Source organism: Rissa tridactyla, chromosome 5 (genome assembly GCF_028500815.1).
Source record: "Rissa tridactyla isolate bRisTri1 chromosome 5, bRisTri1.patW.cur.20221130, whole genome shotgun sequence".
Taxonomy (NCBI): Eukaryota; Metazoa; Chordata; class Aves; order Charadriiformes; family Laridae; genus Rissa; species Rissa tridactyla.
The window spans coordinates 5,122,927-5,145,546 of NC_071470.1; the positions used below are offsets into that span (position 1 = coordinate 5,122,927).

At 40.0% G+C, this 22,620-nt stretch overlaps 1 protein-coding gene across 16 annotated transcripts in view; it reads left to right on the top strand.

Annotated features, from left to right (window-relative positions):
* TENM3 (teneurin transmembrane protein 3) overlaps window positions 1–22,620 on the top strand; it is a 434,875-nt gene that overhangs the window by 273,539 nt on the left and 138,716 nt on the right. For 15 of the 16 annotated variants that reach the window (XM_054202752.1, XM_054202736.1, XM_054202738.1 and 12 more), the window contains one exon: window positions 18,734–18,971. In XM_054202752.1, the coding sequence (XP_054058727.1) occupies window positions 18,734–18,971 (238 nt within the window). Of the gene's footprint in view, window positions 1–13,467; window positions 13,484–18,733; window positions 18,972–22,620 lie in introns of those variants that run through there. The other variant, XM_054202749.1, reaches the window with a different exon arrangement.

Consider the following 22,620-nt stretch of genomic DNA (forward strand, 5'->3'; position numbering starts at 1 on the left):
TGGGCCTGACGTGCCGCCCCCTCTGCTCGGGGCGCAGCGTGCCCTCAGCCCCGTGCCCTCCCAGCAGGACCATGGCAGCCCTGCGAGCAGCCCTCCAGTTGGGCTGGTGGTCTCCAAAGGGCTTGAGTGCTCAGAGGGAATTAGCTGGCATGGTAATGTGGAGCAGATGAACATCTGTGGCACAGGTAGCTGATCCCAGGATCTCTTCCAGGGGTCTAGTAGTGTGGGTGGGAGCAGTCTACTACCAGAAGATAGAAAATATGGGCAGTATAGTTCTGAGACACTCCGGCACATGATCAGAACAAAAACAGAATTGCTCTTCGAAGCAAATTGCAAAACCAGGGTAGCTGCTGCTTTTATGTCCTAGGACAGAAGTTCCTCTTGGGTGGCTCTGTCCTTCCCTTGTCAGTCTTTTTTCTCCTTTTTCTTAAACATCCTTCACCATTCTTCAGTGTTTTTTTTAATTCTCTTGTGTGCTGGTATAAACATCTTTGACGTGTCTGAGTGGTTGTCTCTACACATTTGCCATTGTGCTTTGTTTTTTCCTTTCCCAGATGTTTGCATTTTTAAGGGATTTCATGGCCTAGAGGCTATTATTTCTCAAAAAAAAAAAAAAAAAAAAAAAAAAAAAAAAAAAAAAAAGACAGGAGGAGGGGAATATGTAAGTTGTTTTTCTTAAAGCACAAAGAAAATAACTTATCATTTTTTTTCATCTCTTGTCATATTTTAGGAACTCGTGAGAATTTTGCTTGTGATTATATTATCTGTTTATCAGTCTAGGAATTTCTCAATCATATTTCTCAACCGTATGTTCAGTATGTCATTATTGCATGTATAGGGCAATAAGATACTGAGTAACATAACAATGTGAATTACCCAGGGTATATTAAGATGTACAATCAATCATGTAAAGAAATGGGAAAAAAAAGAAAAAAAAAAAAGAAAAAAAAAATCCGTGGAATGGGTTTCACATTTAGTATTATAATCCTTCAAATCTGTATACCCCTTTAATTTTTTTAATTACGCATATTTTCTTTTGCTGTTTTCTTACTCAGGATGTAGAAAGGAGATGCATTGACTCTGTAGAAGAAACTACCTTGTAAAAGAAACACCTTACAAGGAATTAATTTCCATTCATTAATAAAACACTCTGAACTGATTAATGAGACGAATGTAATTCTGTATTTCAGAAGTAATAGCTTGAATTATTTTTTTTTATGAATTGTTCATATTTTATTGGCTGTTTATTTTCTATTGCATTACTTTTCAGATTTATGGAAAGTACTCGTAATTATCATATCCTTCATTTGATGCAATGAATATATTTTACTGGACAGCTTTATGCATTCAGTGTTACATCTTCGTTTTGCAGCTGAAGACCAATTTCCTAATTACACTTAGGCACATAGTTGTTTATTGAAGTTTTGGGTTTGTTCTTAGAGTTTTGAGGTCTTTTTCTGAGCTGCTGGGAATTTTGCATGTACGTGTTAGGCATGTGCAATACATGTGCAATACAATTTTACAAGTTACAAGTCTAAACCAAGCTCTCATTAGCTACTTTTGTGGTTCTGAAGATTACAGCGTACCGTTGCGCCTGATATCTGTAATTGAATTTTTAATAATAACTTCTAGGTCAATACCCAGTAGTTGGTAATATAGAAGCAAAATGTTTGTGGAAACTTTCCCAAACTGTTGATTGACATTTCCATAGTCCCTCTGTCCTGCTAAGAGAAAGAGCAAGAAAAGAACGCTTTTCTGCCGGGGGCTGTTGTGCTTACATGCCATGGAGGTAGGAGCTGTATGCGAATTTAAGTTTTTCATTTATAGCCAGCACTTTGTTTTTTATCTGAACCCAGTGATTTTAAAACATCATTGCAGGAGTCATTTTCCTCTTGCAAGTAATAAACATGCCACATCCTTAAAAGACAAAGTGTGAGACATAGCTGTAATTGCTCAGTTTTGGTGCCAAGAATAAGTGGTTTGAAGAAAGCTTAGCACCCCTATCCCTAGGGAGATGTAAATTATGGCAGGCAACACCAGACACAGTTACTTCTCACTTGAGTTCTAGTAAACAGCAAGGACGTGTCACAAGTATAAGAGATCGTCATAAAGTAATATTAAAATGTACTTCTTCTGACATATATTTGTATTTTTATTAACAGTAATTTTGTATGCATGTGCACAAGTACCTATAGTGCAAAGTATTCATGTTCCAAGAGTTGCAGCAGCGCTGCAAATATCAAAGACAATGTGAATTATTCTTTTATTCTGTAAGAGTAGGTGCCTTTCGTAGAGCCGTGTGCGCCTCAGTGTGTTCCAACGTAAGGGCAAAAGAAATCATGGGTAAGAGAGACCTTCTTACTCTTACAGCAGGGAGACTGAACCCCGTGGCTTTCTTGAATATTCTTTCTCGAGGTTTGTTTCTCAAATAAGTTTTTGTTTGCTCAGTAATGATTTTTGTGTGTGCATGTTTCCCTGTCCCCGCCAAAAAAGATAAGTAAATACAGTAGAAGAATGATGGATATGGTTAAGCTCATTCCTTAATGAAACGGCCTAAAGCAATTAAGTGATAGACACTGAGGGTAGTCTGTAAGTGCAGAGAAACGCATCCGCCTAGAAACTAGCCTGCCGTCCCCTCTGGTTCTGTGTGCAGAAGTCAAAAGGCGACACAAAATACATCTCTCTGCTCAGTGAAAATTGTTTCTGATCTAGAAGAGACACACACTGACTGGGGTTGGCTCTTACGGCATGTAACCAGTAACCAGAACTCCCCTGGTTTTATCAGGAAGAGGAAACTATTAAAACACTCATTAAGGCTGCTGGTATGAGCGAAAGCCCTGGCCATTAAACACCTGAGCGCTAACTCTAGGGGCAGGAAATCTGGCATCTTTGCCGACGTTCAGCAAAGATCTGTATCTCGTACAAACGCAATGTGGAATATCCAGAGAGTTTACTGGGGGGCAGGGGGGGCGCTCAAACATCCCGTTGTACACAAACCTGATGAGTTGACCAGCTGGGACTATGAAAACTGGCACGAGATTAGCTGTACATGTACCTGTTAGAGGAAACCACACTGGCCTGAGCAGCAGCACATCAGTCATCACATTTCTTTCTTGGGATTTGCTAGAGAAGAGCTACCATCATGTCTCCCTTCAGTCTATGAGTCACTTATTTTGATGGGCCAAGCAAACAGTTTTCATCTGTATTCTCATAGCATGAGGAATATTCAGCAGTGCCCCCGCGGCCTACATCTGGGTGAGGATTGAATATAAACAGTCGTAAAGCAGGAATCGTGCCTCTGGCAGATGTGATGTTTTCCTCCAACTTCGTGTTTTGGAGACATGATAAACAATAATCAATTGGCATTAACTTCAAGACACTACAAGGGTCTTATGGAAAAGAAACAGCGAAGATGATTTATGTCAGGTCTCTGAGCTTGAATGGGCCCAGGGGCATTGCAAGTGCCTGCCTTTTACATACTTTCCTACCAGTCTGACTGATCCCCCCGGTTATTGTCAGTGCTGGTCAAAACCAGGACATGCTCTTCCATGTAGTTGTGTGTTGGCCAAGGGTAGACTTTCTGCATGCCAGCAACCACAGCCAGCTGGGTTCCACAGCAGTTACAGCCGTCGTGTTTCACGGGGTGAGGGCTGCAGTTTCTTCTTGTGTCTAGACTTGCAGCACACTGAGGTCTGGCTGGTAAGATAAATTATTCCTTGCTTTTTCAAGAAGTCCTGTACAGTTGGAAAAGTTCTGAATGCAAATCGCCAAATGTGAAAATTCTTCAGATTTTCCCATTGTCTTTAAAGGAGAGCATCTAATACAGGTAACATGCCACAACGAAGCCCGTACTTACCAAAATTCATTAGAAGGTCTCCACCCAAACTTTACTGAGAGCTATAAAATATTTTGGAATCAAGGCTTGAAGTTGTTGTTGTGGAAGGCTTGCGCTGTTATGGAAGAATATTGCGATGCCAGTGTCTTATTTTGTAACTGTTTGTAAACTCTAAAATAGCTCTTAGCCTCTGTCAAGTAGTATCTCAATGGTGTTTAGAAATTTGAAAAGCCTTCTAAAGGTTCTAAAAAATTAAAAGAGCAATTTGGTTCAATGATTATTATTAAATGGTAACAAGTAAAAGAGGAAAACTTGGAACCAAAATGTACCTATTTAAAAATAAGTATTCACACGTAGAGGGCTTTACCCTGTTTTTATTGCCAGTTTAGGCTACACAATTAGTCAGTGCTTCTGTTATCTCCATGATCTGTCTGCTTGCTGTTGTAAATAACTTACACTTGCTGGTGGAGTTGCTGACAGCTATTTAGACTTTCAGCTTTCAGAAATGCTACTAATTGTCCATGTTTGCGGCTTCTAAAAGCATTGGCTTCTGAGGTAATTTTTGCAGCTAATGTACCTCAGTCTTCACTGTTTGTTTGTATTTATTTTCTTTAGATGTGTATTTTCAAAGTGTGAATCTCTCTAATAGATTTAATTCACCTGAGACTATAAAGCTACCCAGTAGCTTTTGCTGAAAATGTTACCTTGTTTGTGATGTCGGTTTGTCTTTGTGGAAGACAGAACGTTCTCCTGTAGTGCCGCAGGTAATCTGTGAAACCTCACACCTTGGGGAAGGATGCGCGCGTGAAATTTCCACACTTACCCCTGCACGAAGGCAGGAAAATTGGGCTGCAGGGAGCTCTTCAGGGAGCAGGTGGGATGGGTTGCAGGCACTTCATAGAGTCACAGAATGGGTAGAGGTTGGGAGGGACCTCTGGAGATCATCTAGTCCAACCCCCTGCCAGAGCAGGGTCACCCAGAGCAGGTGGCACAGGAACGTGTCCAGGCGGGTCTGGAATGTCTCCAGGGACGGAGACACCCCAACCTCTCTGGGCAGCCTGTGCCAGTGCTCTGCCACCCTCAAAGTAAAGAAGTTTTTCCTCATACTCAGATGGAATTTCCTGCGTTCCAGTTTGTGCTCGTTGCCCCTTGTGCTGTCACTGGGCACCACTGAAAAGGGTCTGGCCCCATCCTCTTGACACCCGCCATTTAGATTTTTATAATATCTAAATATCACTTCCCCACTCACAGGCACTGTCTGTGAAAAAGTGATGGGAACTTGACCCACATCAGAAAAAAAATCCGATATTCTGAATATCCCCTCCCATTCTCCACTTGGGTAGCAGTGTGGGGTCGCCCCTCAGCAGAACACAAAGCGTGCCCTTCCTCTTCCTCCTCCTCCTCCTCCAACACGTTGGTCTGTGCGCTCTTCATTGTAAATCTAGGCTGAGGACCTTTACTCACCTCTGCCGTATCTGTTCAAATGTCACCCTTAGAACATCTTTCACGTCGAGAGCAACACAGAGCTGTCGGGCATGTAATGGATTCCCGCAGCCCCCTGCGCCTTGGTATCGTTAACCAGCTTCGGCGGCGAGACCCCTGCATGTACAAAGGTTCTCGCTTGCTTGTGATCACGCCGTAAGCCACTGGCTGTGTCAGGAATAGAAAAAAAAGGTATTTCCTGATTTACTCTGCTGCGGTCTTACCATGAGACAATTCTCCCTCCCGAAATGTTTGTTTTTAGCTCCCGGTAGTAGTTATAAAAGCGTGTTAAATATCAGACTTCTCAGCCTGAGACCATCTGTTTCCCTCACAATCACGTACCGCCCACACACACGGGTGGCTTGTCACCAGCCGTGGGGTTACAGCAGAAGACAAAAAGAAAGGCATTTTCCCATATGAAGGTTTAACCAGGAGACGGACCAGGGAAGCGTGTTCTGGCGGAGGAGGCATGATTTTGCTAGAAATAGAGGGGTGTTTCCCTGCGAGTAGAAGGCTTCCAGGGACTCCAGTCATTCCGATCTCCTCCGGTGTCGGTGTCAGACCTTGTCCCCTTGACTGGGGTGTAGTTTGCTTGAGAAATCAAGCAGCGTGAGGTGGGGAGCAAGCTGTCTTTGTCACTGCTCTCCCAGCATCCCAGGGAACGCTTTTGCCAAATTTATTGCTGGTGAAATGACAGCTGTTAGGTATAAAGGGAGTTTACACACTTTCTGCACATTAAATCACTTGAAACTCAAATTCTGTTTATGTAGAAATTAGATTACTTATTAGGAGGCTTCAGATCAATCTTTTTTTAAGAACTAAATTCCGTGCAGAATTTGTAATTCTGCCAGAAGGACATAGAATTGTAATGAATCGTTTTATTTAGCCTTTGCTTACCCCAGAAGAAGCAGCACCGTCTCTTTTGCTGCTGCGATTGCCCGGCAGGCAGGAGCATCCTGGAATTCAACTTGTGTTTGCGAACAGTATATGGGAGATTTCATCACTTTTCACTGCACCGTGGTGGTGATTTACTTTGTGCTTATTTGTATACTTTTGCCGTTGTTTCAAAAACAATTCTTTTAGCTCTGGTCTTTTTGGGTCTTTATGTGTACACTATCAAAGGGTGTTGTTGTGAGCTGGGATTTCTCTACCTTCTATCTGTTCTGTCAGTGTCTGTTGTAGAACTACAGCAGCGTTATTAAAAGGAAGAGCTTACTACGACATGAATCAGCCATGGCTTTTTTTAAGGAGCTTGGTTCAGGCGAGAAGCTGTAAAGTTTAGCTAGAAACCAATGTCAAAGAGCACCTGCAGGAAACAGCTTCAGAGCAGCAACACAATGACGACATTATGAAAATATGTACAGGAAAAGGCAAAGCCTGCAGTCATTCATAAAAAATATATATGGAATTTAAATAGAAGAAAGACTGATTTTCACAATTTGCTATGGTTTATACATTTAAAAAATATTTCTGGAATTTCCCACGTAACTTTTTCTTTATTATCGAACATAATCGTTTATTGTCATTAGTTATAATACAGTCTGCTTAAGCTGCTCAGCAAACTGCTGTCCTTCAAGCAGAATAAATAGTGAACACATACAAACGTCTAATTAGATCACTCTCCATGTCCACTGATACCTCTGCGCTTGTCGTAGATTCACTTCAAATGGTACGCGAGGTAGGGGAGAGTGTGGTTGATAAGTTACATGAACTGAGACAGACTGAAAGGCAGTTTTTGTTTCAACTCAGCAATTCAAAGTTTATGTTGGATTTGAGGGTTAATGACAATGGTTACTGAAAAGGGAAGCAGCTGCACTGGAAACCCAGAACATCTTGTAAGAAATCTTTTGCAATGGATTTGTTCTTTTGATTGATACCTAACTAGCCTTGATTGTCATTAGAATAGAATAATATCTTCCTGAAATCAAGAGGTTGTTGGGGTTTGTTTTTTTTAAACGTAAGGAGAAAGAGCAAAATTCTAATTCACATGTAAGCCTAAAAAGCTTATTTAAAGTCATTAGAGAACAATAGTTCCTCAGTTTGCTCTTGTGGAGGCCTCCCCCTCTTATGCGTTTCTCTTCCCTGACACAGTTAGGAGAAAAAAGTACTTAAAAGCTATTTTGGAAGCTTGGTTCCCTATTCTTTTCCTGTCTTTCATGATCTGCATATTCCTTATACTTGATAAAAGATAGATCAATTAATTGATCTGGAGACACAATTCATCTGGTGACCTACTGCTTGCTTTCTCTCTTGCTCTGAGGCCCAAGCTGCAGTCTATAAGAATTTTTACCTTTAACTCTAGAGGCCAGGATTAAACTCGTTTTTTAAAAGTCAAGGCTGTAGAGTAAGCAGCTCACTTCTGTGTTTTCCATAGAAGTTTGATTGTTATGATTTTCTAATAAAATTGTATATGCTTTCTCGTTTTTCTTACAGTTTTTCTCTTAGCTGTTCGCTTTTGCGTCTCCTCTGTGTATTATTCATTCAACCCCTTTTCTGTGCAGTTCTACCATTTTTCCCCCCCCGGTTTTCCTTTCATCTCACTGCCCCTGTTCCTTTTTCATTTCCTCCAAAGCAAAACACGAATCCCTCTTATCTGAGTTCTTTCAAATCTGATGAAACAAACCCACCTATTTGTGCTTAGAAGTTTTATATTGTGTTTTCCCATTCCTGGCTTATCTTTCACCGCTTTTATTAGTGCGGCCTTGTGTTCCCAGACAAGGCTGAGCGTGCAGAAATTGGTCAAGAATTTCATCGCTTCTAATGAACTAATTTGGGGGCCTTTCAAACCACTTTTGGATTTGTAAGTTTACAAAATGTTCGAGAGGCGCCATTAACCTTAACAAGTCCATGACAAAAATTCGGTTGACTTAATTAGTGAAGAATTTTCACCCTGGCGCTTAGAATTGGGGAAATCTAATGGTTTGTTCCTTCTTCGTGAATGTCAGCCATATGTCAGTAAAAGTCAGGTTTAGTAAGTAGTAAAAGAGCCTTTAGATGCTATTTTATTTATTGGGAAGAGAGGCATTTTTTTTTTTTCCAGCCCTGGTTGTGTCAGCTGTAAGCTCTACATAATCATGACTTGTGAGTGTATTTTTTCAGGTTAAAGGTTTTGAAAGTTTGGGGTTTTTTTAACCTGTACAGTAGTAACTGTGCTTCTAAAATAAATAGCTTTGGCAAATTGTTTTTCTTGGAAGTGTTAAGAAAGAAAATCAGAAGACAAAGAAAAACATACAGTCGTAGCTCACTATGGATTAATGATTTTGGATAGGAACCAAAATTATCTAACACTTGAAAATGCTAGGAAATCTATTAAGAAGTCGTACATCAGACTTTGCAATCCATACCGCGCTGCAGCTAAACGTGTGGTATGAAATGAGTACATATATTAACGCGCTGTCATGTTGCCTGAATCAGGATTATAGAATGTACTCAGCTTACAGCTGAAGCATGGTACTTCTTTTTTATATCATTTATTTATAAATCACAATTTTTGCAGTCAAAATGAAGTGGCTGTCACTATTTGGTGTAAACATAAGGTGTTGGGTGAGCAAAGCAGGCAATGAGATACTCCACATAGTTTTACCTGTCTTTTACAGGCAGGTTTTGGCTATGTTCTCAAAGATTTTTCAGAGTAATTCCAGTCCTCTGTCAGCATTTTGGAAAGCTGAATTTTCCTCCCCCTACTAAGGCTTTCGGATGAACTTCTCCATTTTTGTTTCGTGTTTTGTTTTCTTTCAACGGAAACTTGAATTCTCTGGTTAAAAAGCTAGCCTTCAGTTTGTGAGCTCAAAACGTATCGCTCCACTGATTTCCTTGGGTTATCAGCAAAGAAGATTATCTGAAGCTAGCAATAATTGCATAAATTTCTAACTTCTGACTCTAAACAAGGGAGAAGGATGATCTGATTTATGAAGACGCAGAAAAGTCTGTTCCGAGTAGAACCAAATGTGACTTTAAGTGAAGCCTATGGGCTTGGTGATCCCCAGCCCCAGTGAGCATCACTCTGGGACACTGCTGTCCCCCGGGGAAAAAACCTGACCCCCCCAGCCCTGCAAAACATCTGAATCCCACCGCGGGGAAGCCAGGCCAGGAGCACGCCACTAAAGGCTGCATTATTATATTTTTGAATCTCTGCATAATAGAAGCTGAATGTCATTTTGGTGTCTGAAGTGAGCAAGCTTTTGTCGTTTCTCACCGTGTGATAGCATCTTTTCCCAGTTTGATCTCCAGGTAAATTGTTGGAAATAAGTCAATGACATTTTACCATTGTTCTGTTCTGTTTGGGTTTGACAGACCTCAGGTCCTAAAAAGAGAATAGAAATAATGTCTGCTAGTGTCCCTGCTAACTGCTGGGTGCATTAGCCTGGAGCGGAAGGAGATGATGTTCACGTAATACGACAGCAGGATTGTTAAGTACACTGTTGCTTCTAGTTCATTCTGTGTGCGCAGTTGCCATCATGCGTTTTATGTTATCTTTTTTATTTCTTTTTCTTGTAAAGCAAGATCATAAGTATGTTACCCCAGCAGGTTAAATTTCAATTTACTTTAGCAATGTTTCTGTACTTTTTTTTTCATCTTTCTTCTTAAATCCCTCTGGGTCTAAACAGACCACTATTAGGAAGGTTGTTTGCTGAACTAGTTCCCCTATAGCTTTTTTCACTGAAGCTGAAACGTTTGCCTCTGTTTTAGCTTTCGTAAGGTGATTAAGCCATCCGCAACTCAGTCAAAAACCTGCAAAGTTTCAGGTTACTTTGTTACTTAAAATGCCTGCCTTATGGATGACAGCATCCTCATCGGTTTTCTTTGTTCTAGGTGAATTTGTTCTCCCAACCTGAGCTCTTACACCCCACGTGCTTTTGTGACTCCCTTCCGTTAGCTGGTCTCTTGTACGGTACCATGGGCAAGAAGGCGTGTATCGTTATATGCTATTTGAATTAAACAGATTTTGCCTGCCGTAATATTGACGGCGTGTTACGTATGTATTGAAGGGGTTAATGGAGCGGTCGCAGGCTGGAGGTGGGTAGTTGGAATGCTTTGAGAATCGATTCCAGCTAATGGAAAAAATGTTTTAAAAGTGAGCTGGTTCAGTTCCCACAGTGAACAACAGAGAGTGGAAACAACATTTAATAAACCTTTCAGAAGTAAATCCTCCGCTTTTTCCTTTCACCGCCATCTGTGGGAGAAATGCCCGCTTTCTTCTCAATGGGCAGTATTTCTTCCTGCAGCGTGTTTGCCTTACTCTGTCAGGTATCAAGAGAAAGCTCTTTATGTCTTTGGACAGAAAAAAAATATTTGAAAAATATGTTCTGTTCTTACGTCCTCTAAGACTTGAGTTTCATTGACTTTGTATGTTTTTGTTTAAGCGGCAGGTTGACCAAAAATAACCAACCTCAACAGCCCCTAATTGTCTGGGTTCTGGTAAATTGAAGAAGTTTTAACTTCATGCATCTTGTTTTACAAAGATGGTGCTGCAAATGAAAATCTCTGTTGTACTTGGATTACGGGAGAATGCTGCATCTTCTGATTTGTCTCTGTGTCACCTCCATTTTGAAAAATAAGGTGCTTATAAGATTTGGCAAACATAACCTGTTACTTCTGAAAATAACACGCGATTACGTTTGTTGTTGTTGTTTGGGGTTTTTTACTATCTAGTTCTCATGCGGAGTTGAGGTGCTTACAGTAATATTTTTGCATTGCTAATTAAGATGATTATATAAAAATTGAAATTACGGAAGAGGTTTTGTTCTATGGATAAACCTCACTGAAAAATCCAAGTTTTATTTTGCGTTTGAGAATTAGCACAATTTTAAATGCGGGGCATATTTGTTGTGAACCACGAACAGTCTTTATGAAACCTGAAGAAGATTTGTGAAAACAGCCTGTAATAAAAATCACACATGCTTCATAAAACGCTACTTGATAGATATCACTTGCACCATTAAGAACTAAACGACAAAGGATGTAATTTCAGTTCTGGCATGCAATATTAATCGAAAGCCTTTAAAGCATCTTGCTGATGGGAACTATGACAACATGACATTGAAGAATTACGAACTAGAGACATCTATCTTAATCAGATTTTCAAAGTAAATGCCATAAAACACAAAGTTATTTTATCTATCTTCACAGGGTCACATATCATATAGGGTACATAGCTTTTTAGCTTGTTTATGCTAAAAATACCAGGGACAAAAAATTCCGCCTTTCAAGTAAGTTTAAAGTTCAGTTCATATAGTTTAGAAAGTTTTTTGTGAAAAGAGTGTTAGTAACTGATGGTTTCTATATGCTGCAGTAAGATTTCTAAAACATTATGGAGAGCTGAATTATAAAACATAGCCAAGCGTGCACAGGTATTACCAGTGTGGAGTTGTTGAGGGGAAAGACTTTGCTGAATGGATGCGAAATGGAAAGACAAAGTTACAGGTGTGCCTTTAACCTGAAGGGACGCTCCTGTAGAGAGCACATCGGAAAGACACAACTGAAAGACACTGGTAAAAGCATTTTTTCTTTAGTTCCTAAAGATTGCATTTTTGGGCATGACTCATTTGTCTTCCAGCGTATATTTAACTAGTAAAGAACAGCTTCTGTATATTATAGGATATAAGAAATTATCAACATGTACTTTGTGGTTTAAAATACCAAGGTTACGTGTTGGGGACTATCCTACTGCCCTCCAGGGAGCTCCTGCTACTCCTCTCCTCTTGTCATCTGCTGGATCTTAGAGAGACACTTACGGTGTGTGCACCAGGAGACCCTTTGAGTTCCTCCACCATCAAATAAGTCTTTCTTCCCTTTCAAAGGAGAAGTTTTTATTTCACTTCAAAAAGTAAAATAATCATAGAATCACAGAATGTTTCGGGTTGGAAGGGACCTTAAAGACCATCCAGTTCCACCCCCCTGCCCTGGGCAGGGACACCTCCCACCAGACCAGGCTGCTCCAAGCCCCGTCCAGCCTGGCCTTGAACCCCTCCAGGGATGGGGCAGCCACAGCTTCTCTGGGCAACCTGGGCCAGGGGCTCACCACCCTCACAGCAAAGAATTTCTTCCTAATATCTAATAAAAATCTCCCCTCTTTCAGTTTAAAACCACTCCCCCCCATCCTATCACTCCACTCCCCAATAAAGAGTCCCTCCCCAGCTTTCCTGTAGGCCCCATAATGTTGAGATTTAAAGAAAAACGTGTAATGTGAATAACAAAATTCAGGTTTTCTTTATCATTTCTTACAAACTTCAGGTGCATCAGGAAGGCAATGCAATCTTTCAGAGCATAACCCACTCTTAAATTCGCCGGTAGTTTCCGATAGCATGACAGGTTGTCACACCCTACAGGCAGCGTACTGGTGAGGAGACAAACATTGGCCCGCTTTGATCAAGCTACTTGTATGACTTTTTCCCATTTTATATTATAATAGTAGACACACACGCACACAAGATGCATATCTTGATCAAAGTGTCCTTGTCACTTCTCCACGTTCTTGTCACGGCGTAGCTGGCACAGAAGCACAGAGTACTTCAAGAGCAAGTCAGTGGCAGCGACTGCGGGTTAATTCTGTTTCCCTCCGTGTGTCCATTAGTTATAAAGCCAGCAGATAGGGATGGTGCGGGCTGACAACAAATGCGAGTGACAGGGCTCTCCTGTGGTGGTTGGCACTGTGTCACCTCGTTCTTGAGCGTGCGGTTTGGATCCTTAATGCAGTTGGCAGGGCAGAGCCAATTTGGGCATGGGTAAGATTAAACAAATACTGGGGATTAACCACAAAATGAGCAGATAACGGCAAGTTCTCTTGGATTGCCTCCATAGCTTGTAATAAATGATCAGAAAGGAAACTTGGAGTCTTGCGCACCTTGGCAGAAAAAGTAGACTGAAGCAATTTTTCTCTAAACCCATATCCTCCTTTTTGTTTTCATTGATTAAATACAGAAAGGTGCTCCCAGCCCAGAGACCTCTGGAGTGAATGGTTTTATTTGTCCGCAGAATCACTGAAGCCCTGGCCGTAGCGGTGCAGTCTTACCCCTCCATAAGCAGGGACTAAAAAAAAAGAGCTCTTTTGGGAGCTCTAGGAATAATTAAGCCGTAATATCCACTCTCTTCAATTTGCAGGGATTTCCAAGGTGAAGCCCACTTCTGCTTCCACTACTTTTGGAGATGGATCCATGTGTCAATTAGGTAAAATTTCAACTCCATCAAAGTGTTTTGTTGAGGAAATCAAACCCGTTCCTATAGAAATTACTTTTGACTGCTGGCAATGGGGGGCTAGCAGCCCAGGGACTGGGGACCTGGAAATGGTCCGAATGGACCTTTAATGGTCTGGAAAATGTTCGAATGGACCTTTAATGGTCTGAAGTTGCGGCAGGGGAGGTTTAGATTAGATATTAGGAGGAATTACTTTACTGAAAGAGTGGTCAGGCACTGGAACAGCCTGCCCAGGGAGGGGGTCGAGTCACCATCCCTAGAGGTGTTTAAGAAACGTCTGGATGTGGCACTTCAGGGCATGCTCTAGTGGGAGAGACTGTAGGTTGTTTGGTTGGACTCGATGATCTCAAAGGTCCTTTCCAACCATGAAGTTTCTGTGATTCTGTGAAATGAAAGGTTATCTTTTTTGTTATCAGTTTTCTAAAACGTTCAGTCAACTCCAGCTGCTTACTCCTGGGTTATATCGTGGGTACTTGCTTTACCATGGCAGAGACTCATCTGAAGAGAGAGGAAAATCGGAGCAACTTCAGTAGAAAGAGTTAAGACTCGTGCAGACATAGATATTGAATTACGTTATGTTCGCATTTGAAATGTTTATATCATAATGGAAGTCTTTGCTTTTGTGTTTGTCATGGAAACTCAAAGTTAACGTTAATTATACGCTATTAAAAAGCCTAATCCTTATCAAATGGAAATCACCTCTTTTTCCTAGATGAGTAGCTAGCTGACAGGTCTCAGTGATCTGTCTGTTATAGAAAGGCTATCACACAAAATGTGCAACAAATTGCTTTTTTTCATGGATGCTTGGTCTGCTTTTCTCCTTCTGAATTAACCCCTTTTCCCCAAATGGCAGTAGTTGTCGTAAACGTCTCTCTCTCTCCTTGCTTTTTACTTTCCCATACGTGTTTTTCTGTATTCTTTCACAGGCTGTTCAAATTCTGTAACAATTAAATGATAAAATTAATTAAATGTAAATTACTTTTTGAAAAAGAAAAGAGAAAAAGGTTTTGTGAAAGGCTACAGACTGCGTATAATTTACCTCTACAATTGAAACGGCTGCTTTGCTTCACTGTGGTTCCCTGGGGTAAATAACAATTTAAATATGTTTTGAAAAATTCATATAACTGTAGTAAGACAGCTTTCTACCCGATTTCTTGTGACTTTTCCGAGTTCTGTACATATGTTCGCATGCATAATTATCTGATGCTGACTTTTGCAGCAAATGCCTCAAAAACGTGGGGCTTTTTTGTTGCACCTGAAGAACTTGAAGGCCCAGGCTGGTTGCTGGGCCGATTTACACGTGCTTCTTGCTGCAGAAATCTTCTCTTCAAGATGAATGGGATTGCTCTACAGTCATTAAGGTCTGGACTGAACAAGAATGTTTTAATTAAAATTTACCATTTTTAGACATAAACTTCCCCGTTCCCATACCTGCTTGTTTTTAGTGAAAACCAGACGTTTCCATTTAGATTGAATCAATTAGGATAGCATTTACAATCCAATGTAAAGCAAAGCAACTGTAGCTTTCTGCGATAGTTTTTAAGTATTTCAACCCAGTTGCGCTTTATCGGAGTTGAATGTTCTTTCTTCTTCCTGATAGTCTATAAGAAGGAAATTTCTAACAAGTGGTTTGTTGTGAGGGCCCTGGCCGAGTCCCAGGACTGCTCATCTTTTCCCCAACCAAGGGAGGAACTGTTTTCCAGACGGTATTCCAACAAGGTGAGTGATGGAGAGGAAGGAGGAGTCACAGGTCTCGGTGCCGGCCGTTGGGGCACACACGGGGGTATTTTCACTAGGAGCAGTCTCCAGCATTGCAGAGCTCATGAAGTACGTATCTCTGTCGTGAAACTGCTGCTGACTTTATCAATTCCGTAATTATGAAGAGCAAAAAAACGAGTACTTTTCTGGCTGCGACGCTGATTTCTCAGGAGCGCGGTGGCGAATCCCTTTACAAATATTCCTCAGTTTCCCTGTATGTGCAATGGGTATATTTTTACAGTGTCACAGGGCTGTCGAGAGGCTTAGTTGCTACCTAAGGCTGATGATAGCTTGGTGGGAAAGTCGCACTAATACCAAAAGCTGCTCTTTGGCTATTATAAAAGAGGAGTAAAAAAAGGGAATGTGGCTCTGGCTTAGGAACAAGCATTCAAAACACGGCTGTTGTGATGTTTACATCTTCCTCACAAATCCATGGGGCGAGGTGGAAGTTTCTGCTAGGGACTGCGTGGCCATCAGAAGAGCTGTGGATTCGGGAAACCTGGCAGGTTGAAGACAAGATCGAAAGAGCAGCCCTCAGCGATCTCTCATTCAGAACGACAACATCAGGCTGAGGAAATTTAGAGGAATATAGATTTTAGCTCTATTGATTTATGGAAAATCTAATCTTGTTAAACTCAATTCTACCTGTAGCTCTTGCACAATTAGAAGAGGAATAAATCATTCCAGATTTTTCAGGCATTTCTGTTTCTGTGGAGGCTGGAGATTCCCTGCCAATTGAACTTGCCCTCGGACGCTAGAAAATGTCACCTGGCAGCATCCTATGGAGGCAGACAGTGGGCTTGGAGGACGTGTGATCTTTGCAGAGTTGCACTTCTCGCTCCCTTCTAGCCTGTGCCCTATGGTTACAAGCTCATCCCGCAACTCTTTATTTTAAATGTTACTTTATAGTTTCGGTGTCAGTAATGTTTGTATGTTATACGGCAGAAGGGCTTTGTAGGTTCACAGTAAATTTCTGGGGGAATAATCTAAATCCCAAACAGTGGCCTGAACAGCTGGCCTATGGGCTGAGGAATAGTTTCACACCTCCAGTATGTTAGTGATGGATTTACTAGATCTATGCATTTATTTGGGGAGTGCCTAAATATCCTTTACAGAGCCTTTCCTATCCCTCTTCCTTGCTGGCAGAGCGTGTGGGAAGGTTTGACGTCTACTTGAGACCAGCCGGCACAGTCCCTTACTCACACCCTCCTTTGTGCAAGAAAATAACATTATTTTATCCTCTGCTTTGTCTTCAGCAGAGGATGGTGCAAGATCTTCAGTACTAAAAATGATAGACGAAAAGATTGATTTTCAGCTGAGAATTTTAGATGAGAAGAGAAATTAATGAAGAAGAGGGGTGTCAGAATAACGTTTCAGCCTGCAGAGGAGGACGGTGTTGCATTCATGCAACGCTGTTCACCAAGGCTGGGCAGGTAGGAGAGGCAAAAAAGGGAATGGCAAGGACAAAAGGTCGTGTCTTTAGGACAATTTTAAGTAATTTATCTGATTAAAAGTCACGAAAAATATTTAATTTCACTTGTAATTTTTTTCTGTAGTGTAATTAATCGTTTATACGTATATATTTACACATGCACATGTATAAATATTTACAGACACATGCACATATATGTGTATCTATAGATACATAGACCTATGTATTATAAAATATAGTTAATTCCGCGCCAACCAATAAATAGCTTGTAACCTAAATCTAAGTAGACATGGGAAAGAAGTCTTTGCTTGTGTCAGTCTATTAACTTTCCTTTAGCCGGCTTGTTGAAATGTGGCTTCAAGCCCTTGGCAGGGATTGTAATCGCACGCGGTGACACCCTTTGTGTCGGTGTTGGTAAAGACAAAGCTGAGCAGTTGTGTCCTTCCTGGAAGGTAATTTTTCATTAACGTATTATGGATTTGGTGTTGAAAACCTTATTGGCAATGTAAATGCTGCCATTATTTTAATGACAGATTCAGCGTTGCTGTTGTTTGTGAGAAAAGTCGTATTGACCACACAAGATAACTGGAAAGGAGAACGGGGTTCTCGGGAAGGAGATTATTCCAAAGGCTGGATTTTCTCTGTAAGCTTAGTACGTCTGTTCCTTAAGATTCTCAAATTTTCTTACGTTCACGACATGAGAAATTACTCACTGTTAAGTTATTTTTATAGTAGTCACCTGTAAGTTATTGGAAACATCTGTTTCAACGTAAATACTTTTCCTGTGTTCTCTCTACCGAGGTATTATTACTGGGTTTGTAACAATTTGCAGTCCTAACCAGTCCCAAACAGGGAATTGATTTATGAAGATCAAACAACTAGTTTAAAAACTACATGAAAAACATTTACGCTGTGAGTAAAGTGCAGGCCCTGTATCTTCTGCTCTGCTTAACGCTTGGATTTATATTATTAAGTATGTTCTACTACATTAGTTTAGGAAATAGATTACGATTTGAATTACATATTGTTAAGTGTTCCGTTCTTAAGTGTCATCAGTCATTGCTAAATCATGACAAATGAAGTGTCTTGAGGTTTTTTCTAATTTTGTGTTCATTGGGTTGTGTGGCAAGGTTTGTCTCCTATTTATGACTTATTTACTACTGATTTTGCAGAACAGATTGTTAAAACCTAACATTGACAGGGGCGTTTGATTGTGGGTTTTGCTGGTTTGAGGTTTCGGTTTTAAGCTTTGTGGGGGTTCTGTGCTTTGGCTAAGTCAAAAAATATTTCCTTTTGTTTTGATGGGCTGCCTCTCTGATCACCTGTGACTTACTCCAAACTGGAGTTCTATTGCAGAGTGTGAAATTGGAAAATCTGTTCTGTGTGTGTTCTAATGGATGTGACGGTCATTAAGTATATGAGTCTTCTGACGTTGTAATCAGATGTGATTCAGTCTGTTAAATATCCATGAAGCAACATCTGCTTCACAGAGTGACCTTCTGCTAAAGAATACTTAGCATCTATTAGCAGATCATAGTGCAGATCTGCCTTATTTGAAATGCACCAAACTAGTCTGCTGCTGTTTAGCGACTAGCTTGTAATAATTTATTGCAGTTAAATAAAGCTTAAAAAACTCCATTAAATAATTATAGGGATTATATGCATTTTGAAAACCTTTGTGTTCTACGGAAATTACCCATTTAATTTCAGGGTTGGTTTGTTAAAAAAAGCTGAAATCTAAAGGCACATTAGGGGATCTGTCAGATGCTATTTTCTGTAGGTGTTAATAAAACCAGATTAAAAAAAAAATGAAACAAATTAAAACCAAAAGCAATTTTACCATCTGTTGTATATTAATTAGAACTTTGTGTATCAAGGGTAAACTTGCTCTTAGAGAATGTCACTGAATGTCTGCTAATAGAATAATATGCAAATATATTAGATGATAGGATTATATTGAATTTCTCGTTCTGCTTTGGTTGTAGCAAATGCTAAAATGGTGTATAACGAACTTTAATTTTCTTTCTTCTTAGAACAACCTCCAAATAACCAAGGCCAGTCGACCCTGCAGCCTTTGCCACCTTCTCACAAGCAACATTCAGCACAGCATCACCCATCCATCACCTCACTTAACAGAAACTCACTGACAAATAGGAGGAATCAGAGTCCGGCCCCGCCGGCTGCTTTGCCCGCCGAGCTGCAAACCACACCTGAGTCAGTCCAGCTGCAGGACAGCTGGGTCCTTGGCAGTAATGCGCCACTGGAAAGCAGGTAATTACTCAGGTACTACTACAGACCTTCGAAAGAAAACGTTTAACTTGATGAAGGATGACCAGCAGCTAATACTTCCCCTCGTTCAGCAAATAAAACTGAAAACTTTACGGTACTAAAAAAATCCGTCCTCTCTCTAAAATCCGCAGTGATGCTCTTTTCCCGTACAATGCCTATTGCAGAGTAATTGGACTCAGAGAGTATGTTCATTTTTCCATACAAGCATTTTCCTTCCTGGGCATAATCTGTGACTTTTGACTGTTGAAGAAATTTCTTGCCTTGCTTGCCAGATGTGTTACGTGTCAAATATATACATTTGCCACACAGATCAAATGTCAGGGAACGTTCAGTAATACTTTTTAACTCTTACAGTAATACTTTTTAACTCCCTTTAAAGAAATACCCATGTGAGCCTAGATGTTTATTAAACTTGTCTAGGATTCGCTGTGACGAAAGAACTGACTTAGTTCTAGTATAATGATAAATTTGTCCTTGTCCTTTTTTGTCTTTTGGAATGGATAACTGGCTCTAGGAAAGAAGCAGCTAATACAAAGGGTGACACTAGCTTCTTTACATGCAAATGATGTATGATGCAGAGTGATCTATAAAGAAATTTTATAGGATTTACTGGCACAGAGCTGGATTTACCTACAGTGATTAATTAATACTCATGTTACACTCAATCAGCACTAAGTTTTTATCAATGAAAGCCATAATATTCCAATTTAGTCATCAAACTGAGCATTTATAACTGTATTGAAGCTGACAGTAATTCTTGAAAATGTTTATGAAATCCCTTCAGTTTATTCTTTGAATCCCTTTAAATTATGTTTTGTAGCAAAGTAAAGATAGTCGGGCTGATTTTGACTGATTTAAGACATATGTGACCTTAAGGTTCTCTATTAGGTAGTTTTGTTTGTTAGGTAGCTGCTTCAGGCATCTCTTCCGTCAGGCGGCTGGGAAGGGCTATTCCTTTCTTCGTTTTCTTGGACCCTCCCGTGTTGCTGACGAGACACAGACACCGGGGACCGGGATTCCACTGAAGGGATTTCATCTTCATATTCAGACAATTTAGTACATTAAGAAAGAGTTTTCTTATAGAACGAATAAGTTTGTAGTGGGAATAACGTGTTTGAGGTTTTCCAGACTAATCTTCAGTAGATGGGTAAGGTCTTTGATGTTTACTTCTATTGCCATCTATGTTTTTATTGTGTTTATAAAGAAGAAGACATAGGACTTGAGGAACGAGAATACCACTTCCAACCTGGACTAAATATTTTTGGCTGAGCAGGGTCTTTTCATCTTTTAAATGCTCCTGATGAAAAGCTAAGGGTAGTTGAGTGTTCAAGTTTGGAACACTTGTGAATGAGCTGAAATGTGAAAATTTCACATAAAAACTGACAGAGCCCTACTGTAGTTTCTCTAATAGTCTCACTTGGTTGGAACTCTGGAGGTGAAGAACCCATCTTATTTGTCATTGATTTTTCCCTTTTTGGGTACGGTTCCCTACTGAGCGTGATTCTTAAGCTCAGTTTCAACTATATTAACAACTTTGTGATAGGTCTCTTCCTTCATCCTTTTTTCAGCGTAAAAGAAAGTTTATTTCATCTTTGGCAATATTTTAGCTTATGCCCATAGTCAGCGCTTTTTTTTTTTTTCCTCCTTTTTTTTTTTTTTTTATCTGACTTAGATGACGGCCATTTAGAGGTACAGAATGTGAATGTCAGCATCTATACATAGCTATCTTTCTATCTCTATAGGCTCATATCGGTGATGGGTGGCATAAAAATGACATACAACTTGCTCTCCTGTATAGCCGGATAGTGAATAGGCTGGTTTTGTGTATGTGCGTGGAGGTGAGGGATGTATTTGCAAAGCCTGAGGGAGGCTTTAGTCCCTATCGTTTCGCAGTAGTAATGGAGGTGACTTTGAAATATGTATTTCATAATACTGCATTCGGTTGTATATTTAATAGAATATTCTGCAATTTGGCTCTGTGTAGAGTTAATGCTTTTGTGTAAAGCATTGCTGTTACTGGTTAAATGGATGAACTGAGGTGACAGATCGATAACGTCCAACAGAAATTCCGATTTATGGTTTTTTTAAATATAAAAAGACTCTGCTTAAAATTTTATGAGAGCCTAAAACTGTAACTTGGATTACGTGAGTGCTTCTTTCCTCTTTGATGCCACCTTTAAATGACAATGAGGTTACTGAACGGTGGCAGAAATTGTCATCACTTTATTGGGGCAAAGGAAAATCTACATTTAAAAAAAAAAAAAGCGAGACAGTAAGAAAATATTTCCTGCAGATTTCCTCTGATTTCTGCAGACTGCAGGACTTTGTCATTGGACATGTAGTGACCTTTTCTATTTGCCTCTTCGCCAACATTCTGCGAGTTAGGTTCAGCTGTAGAAGCAAAAGATCTGCTGGAGAAGTCAGCGCCTTAGAACAACTTTAACTTTTGAAGAAATAAAAAAGCAGGATTATATTGAATAACTTTCCATTTTGTTCTTTGGATTACTGGTTGGACAGCCAAAATCATGCAAATGCATGACTACATGTCAGGTGTCTGAATATTATAAATGATGATTAAGTATTTAAATATTAGTAGGTTTTTTTATTATCATTGGTTTTTAAGTTTTTGTTCACCTACTAGTTCTAGTCATCAGTTCTTGAGCGCCAGGATCATTAGTTACATTCTCAAGGCTTTGTGTTCCAGTAGGATCTAAGTTACTGATATTTAAAAAATACTTAGTAAATCCCTTCTTCAAATGCTTTCTCTGTTAAATATTCGAATGTGCAGAATTTTTCTAAGGCACAATCAATTATGTATGTCGGAGATGTGCAGAGGAAAAGTATGTTAGAATTCATAAATCTGTTGATAAAAGTGAGCTGGTAGCATCTCTTAGTGCATTTCTCAGGCAGTATTTCTTTAATTTTAGGCATTGAATGTCTAAGATAAATTTGTCAGCAAGGGGAAATTTACATATTCCGGTCAAGGAATAAATCTCTGAGAGTATTATATAACTTTATTCAGAATTTGTGCTAACGTGTCAGTGAATCAAAGTAGAGCTTTGCTTTTTCTTACTTAATTTGCTCTATAAAATACCTCATTTTTGGAAAGATGGTTGTAGTTTGCGTGATGGACTGTGAATTTTTTTATAGAAACTAACCAAGAAACTAACATGTTTTTCATAGTCTGTACTGATACTGCTTAGTCTTCTCTTACTCCTAATTTACACTTAAAAATAGAGTGGGTAGGAACATTACTGTATTCAGTTACTCATCTACTAATTTGACCGAAAAGAAAGAGGGAACTGGTTGAAAAAATACTTGATGGCTGGAAAATACTGCGGCATTTTGAAGGATTTAATTAAAGCACTAGAATACCTCAGAAGTGGTACAGACAAAACAATTCCTAGAATGCGTTACTTCAAAACCATTCTGCAAGCTTGATCCAAACCTCCTTTTCGAATGCGAAGATTTCAGAAACTCCTAAAGTGTGATGAGCATACCCGTATGTCTTTATTGGGGTGGACTGCCAATGAAGCTAGCGCCTTCAGCATGATTAAGGTGTGGAAAGGGTGTTGATAGTTTCCAGGGAAGTCTTAAATCAATTCATGTAGGGGCTGATTGATTGTCTGCA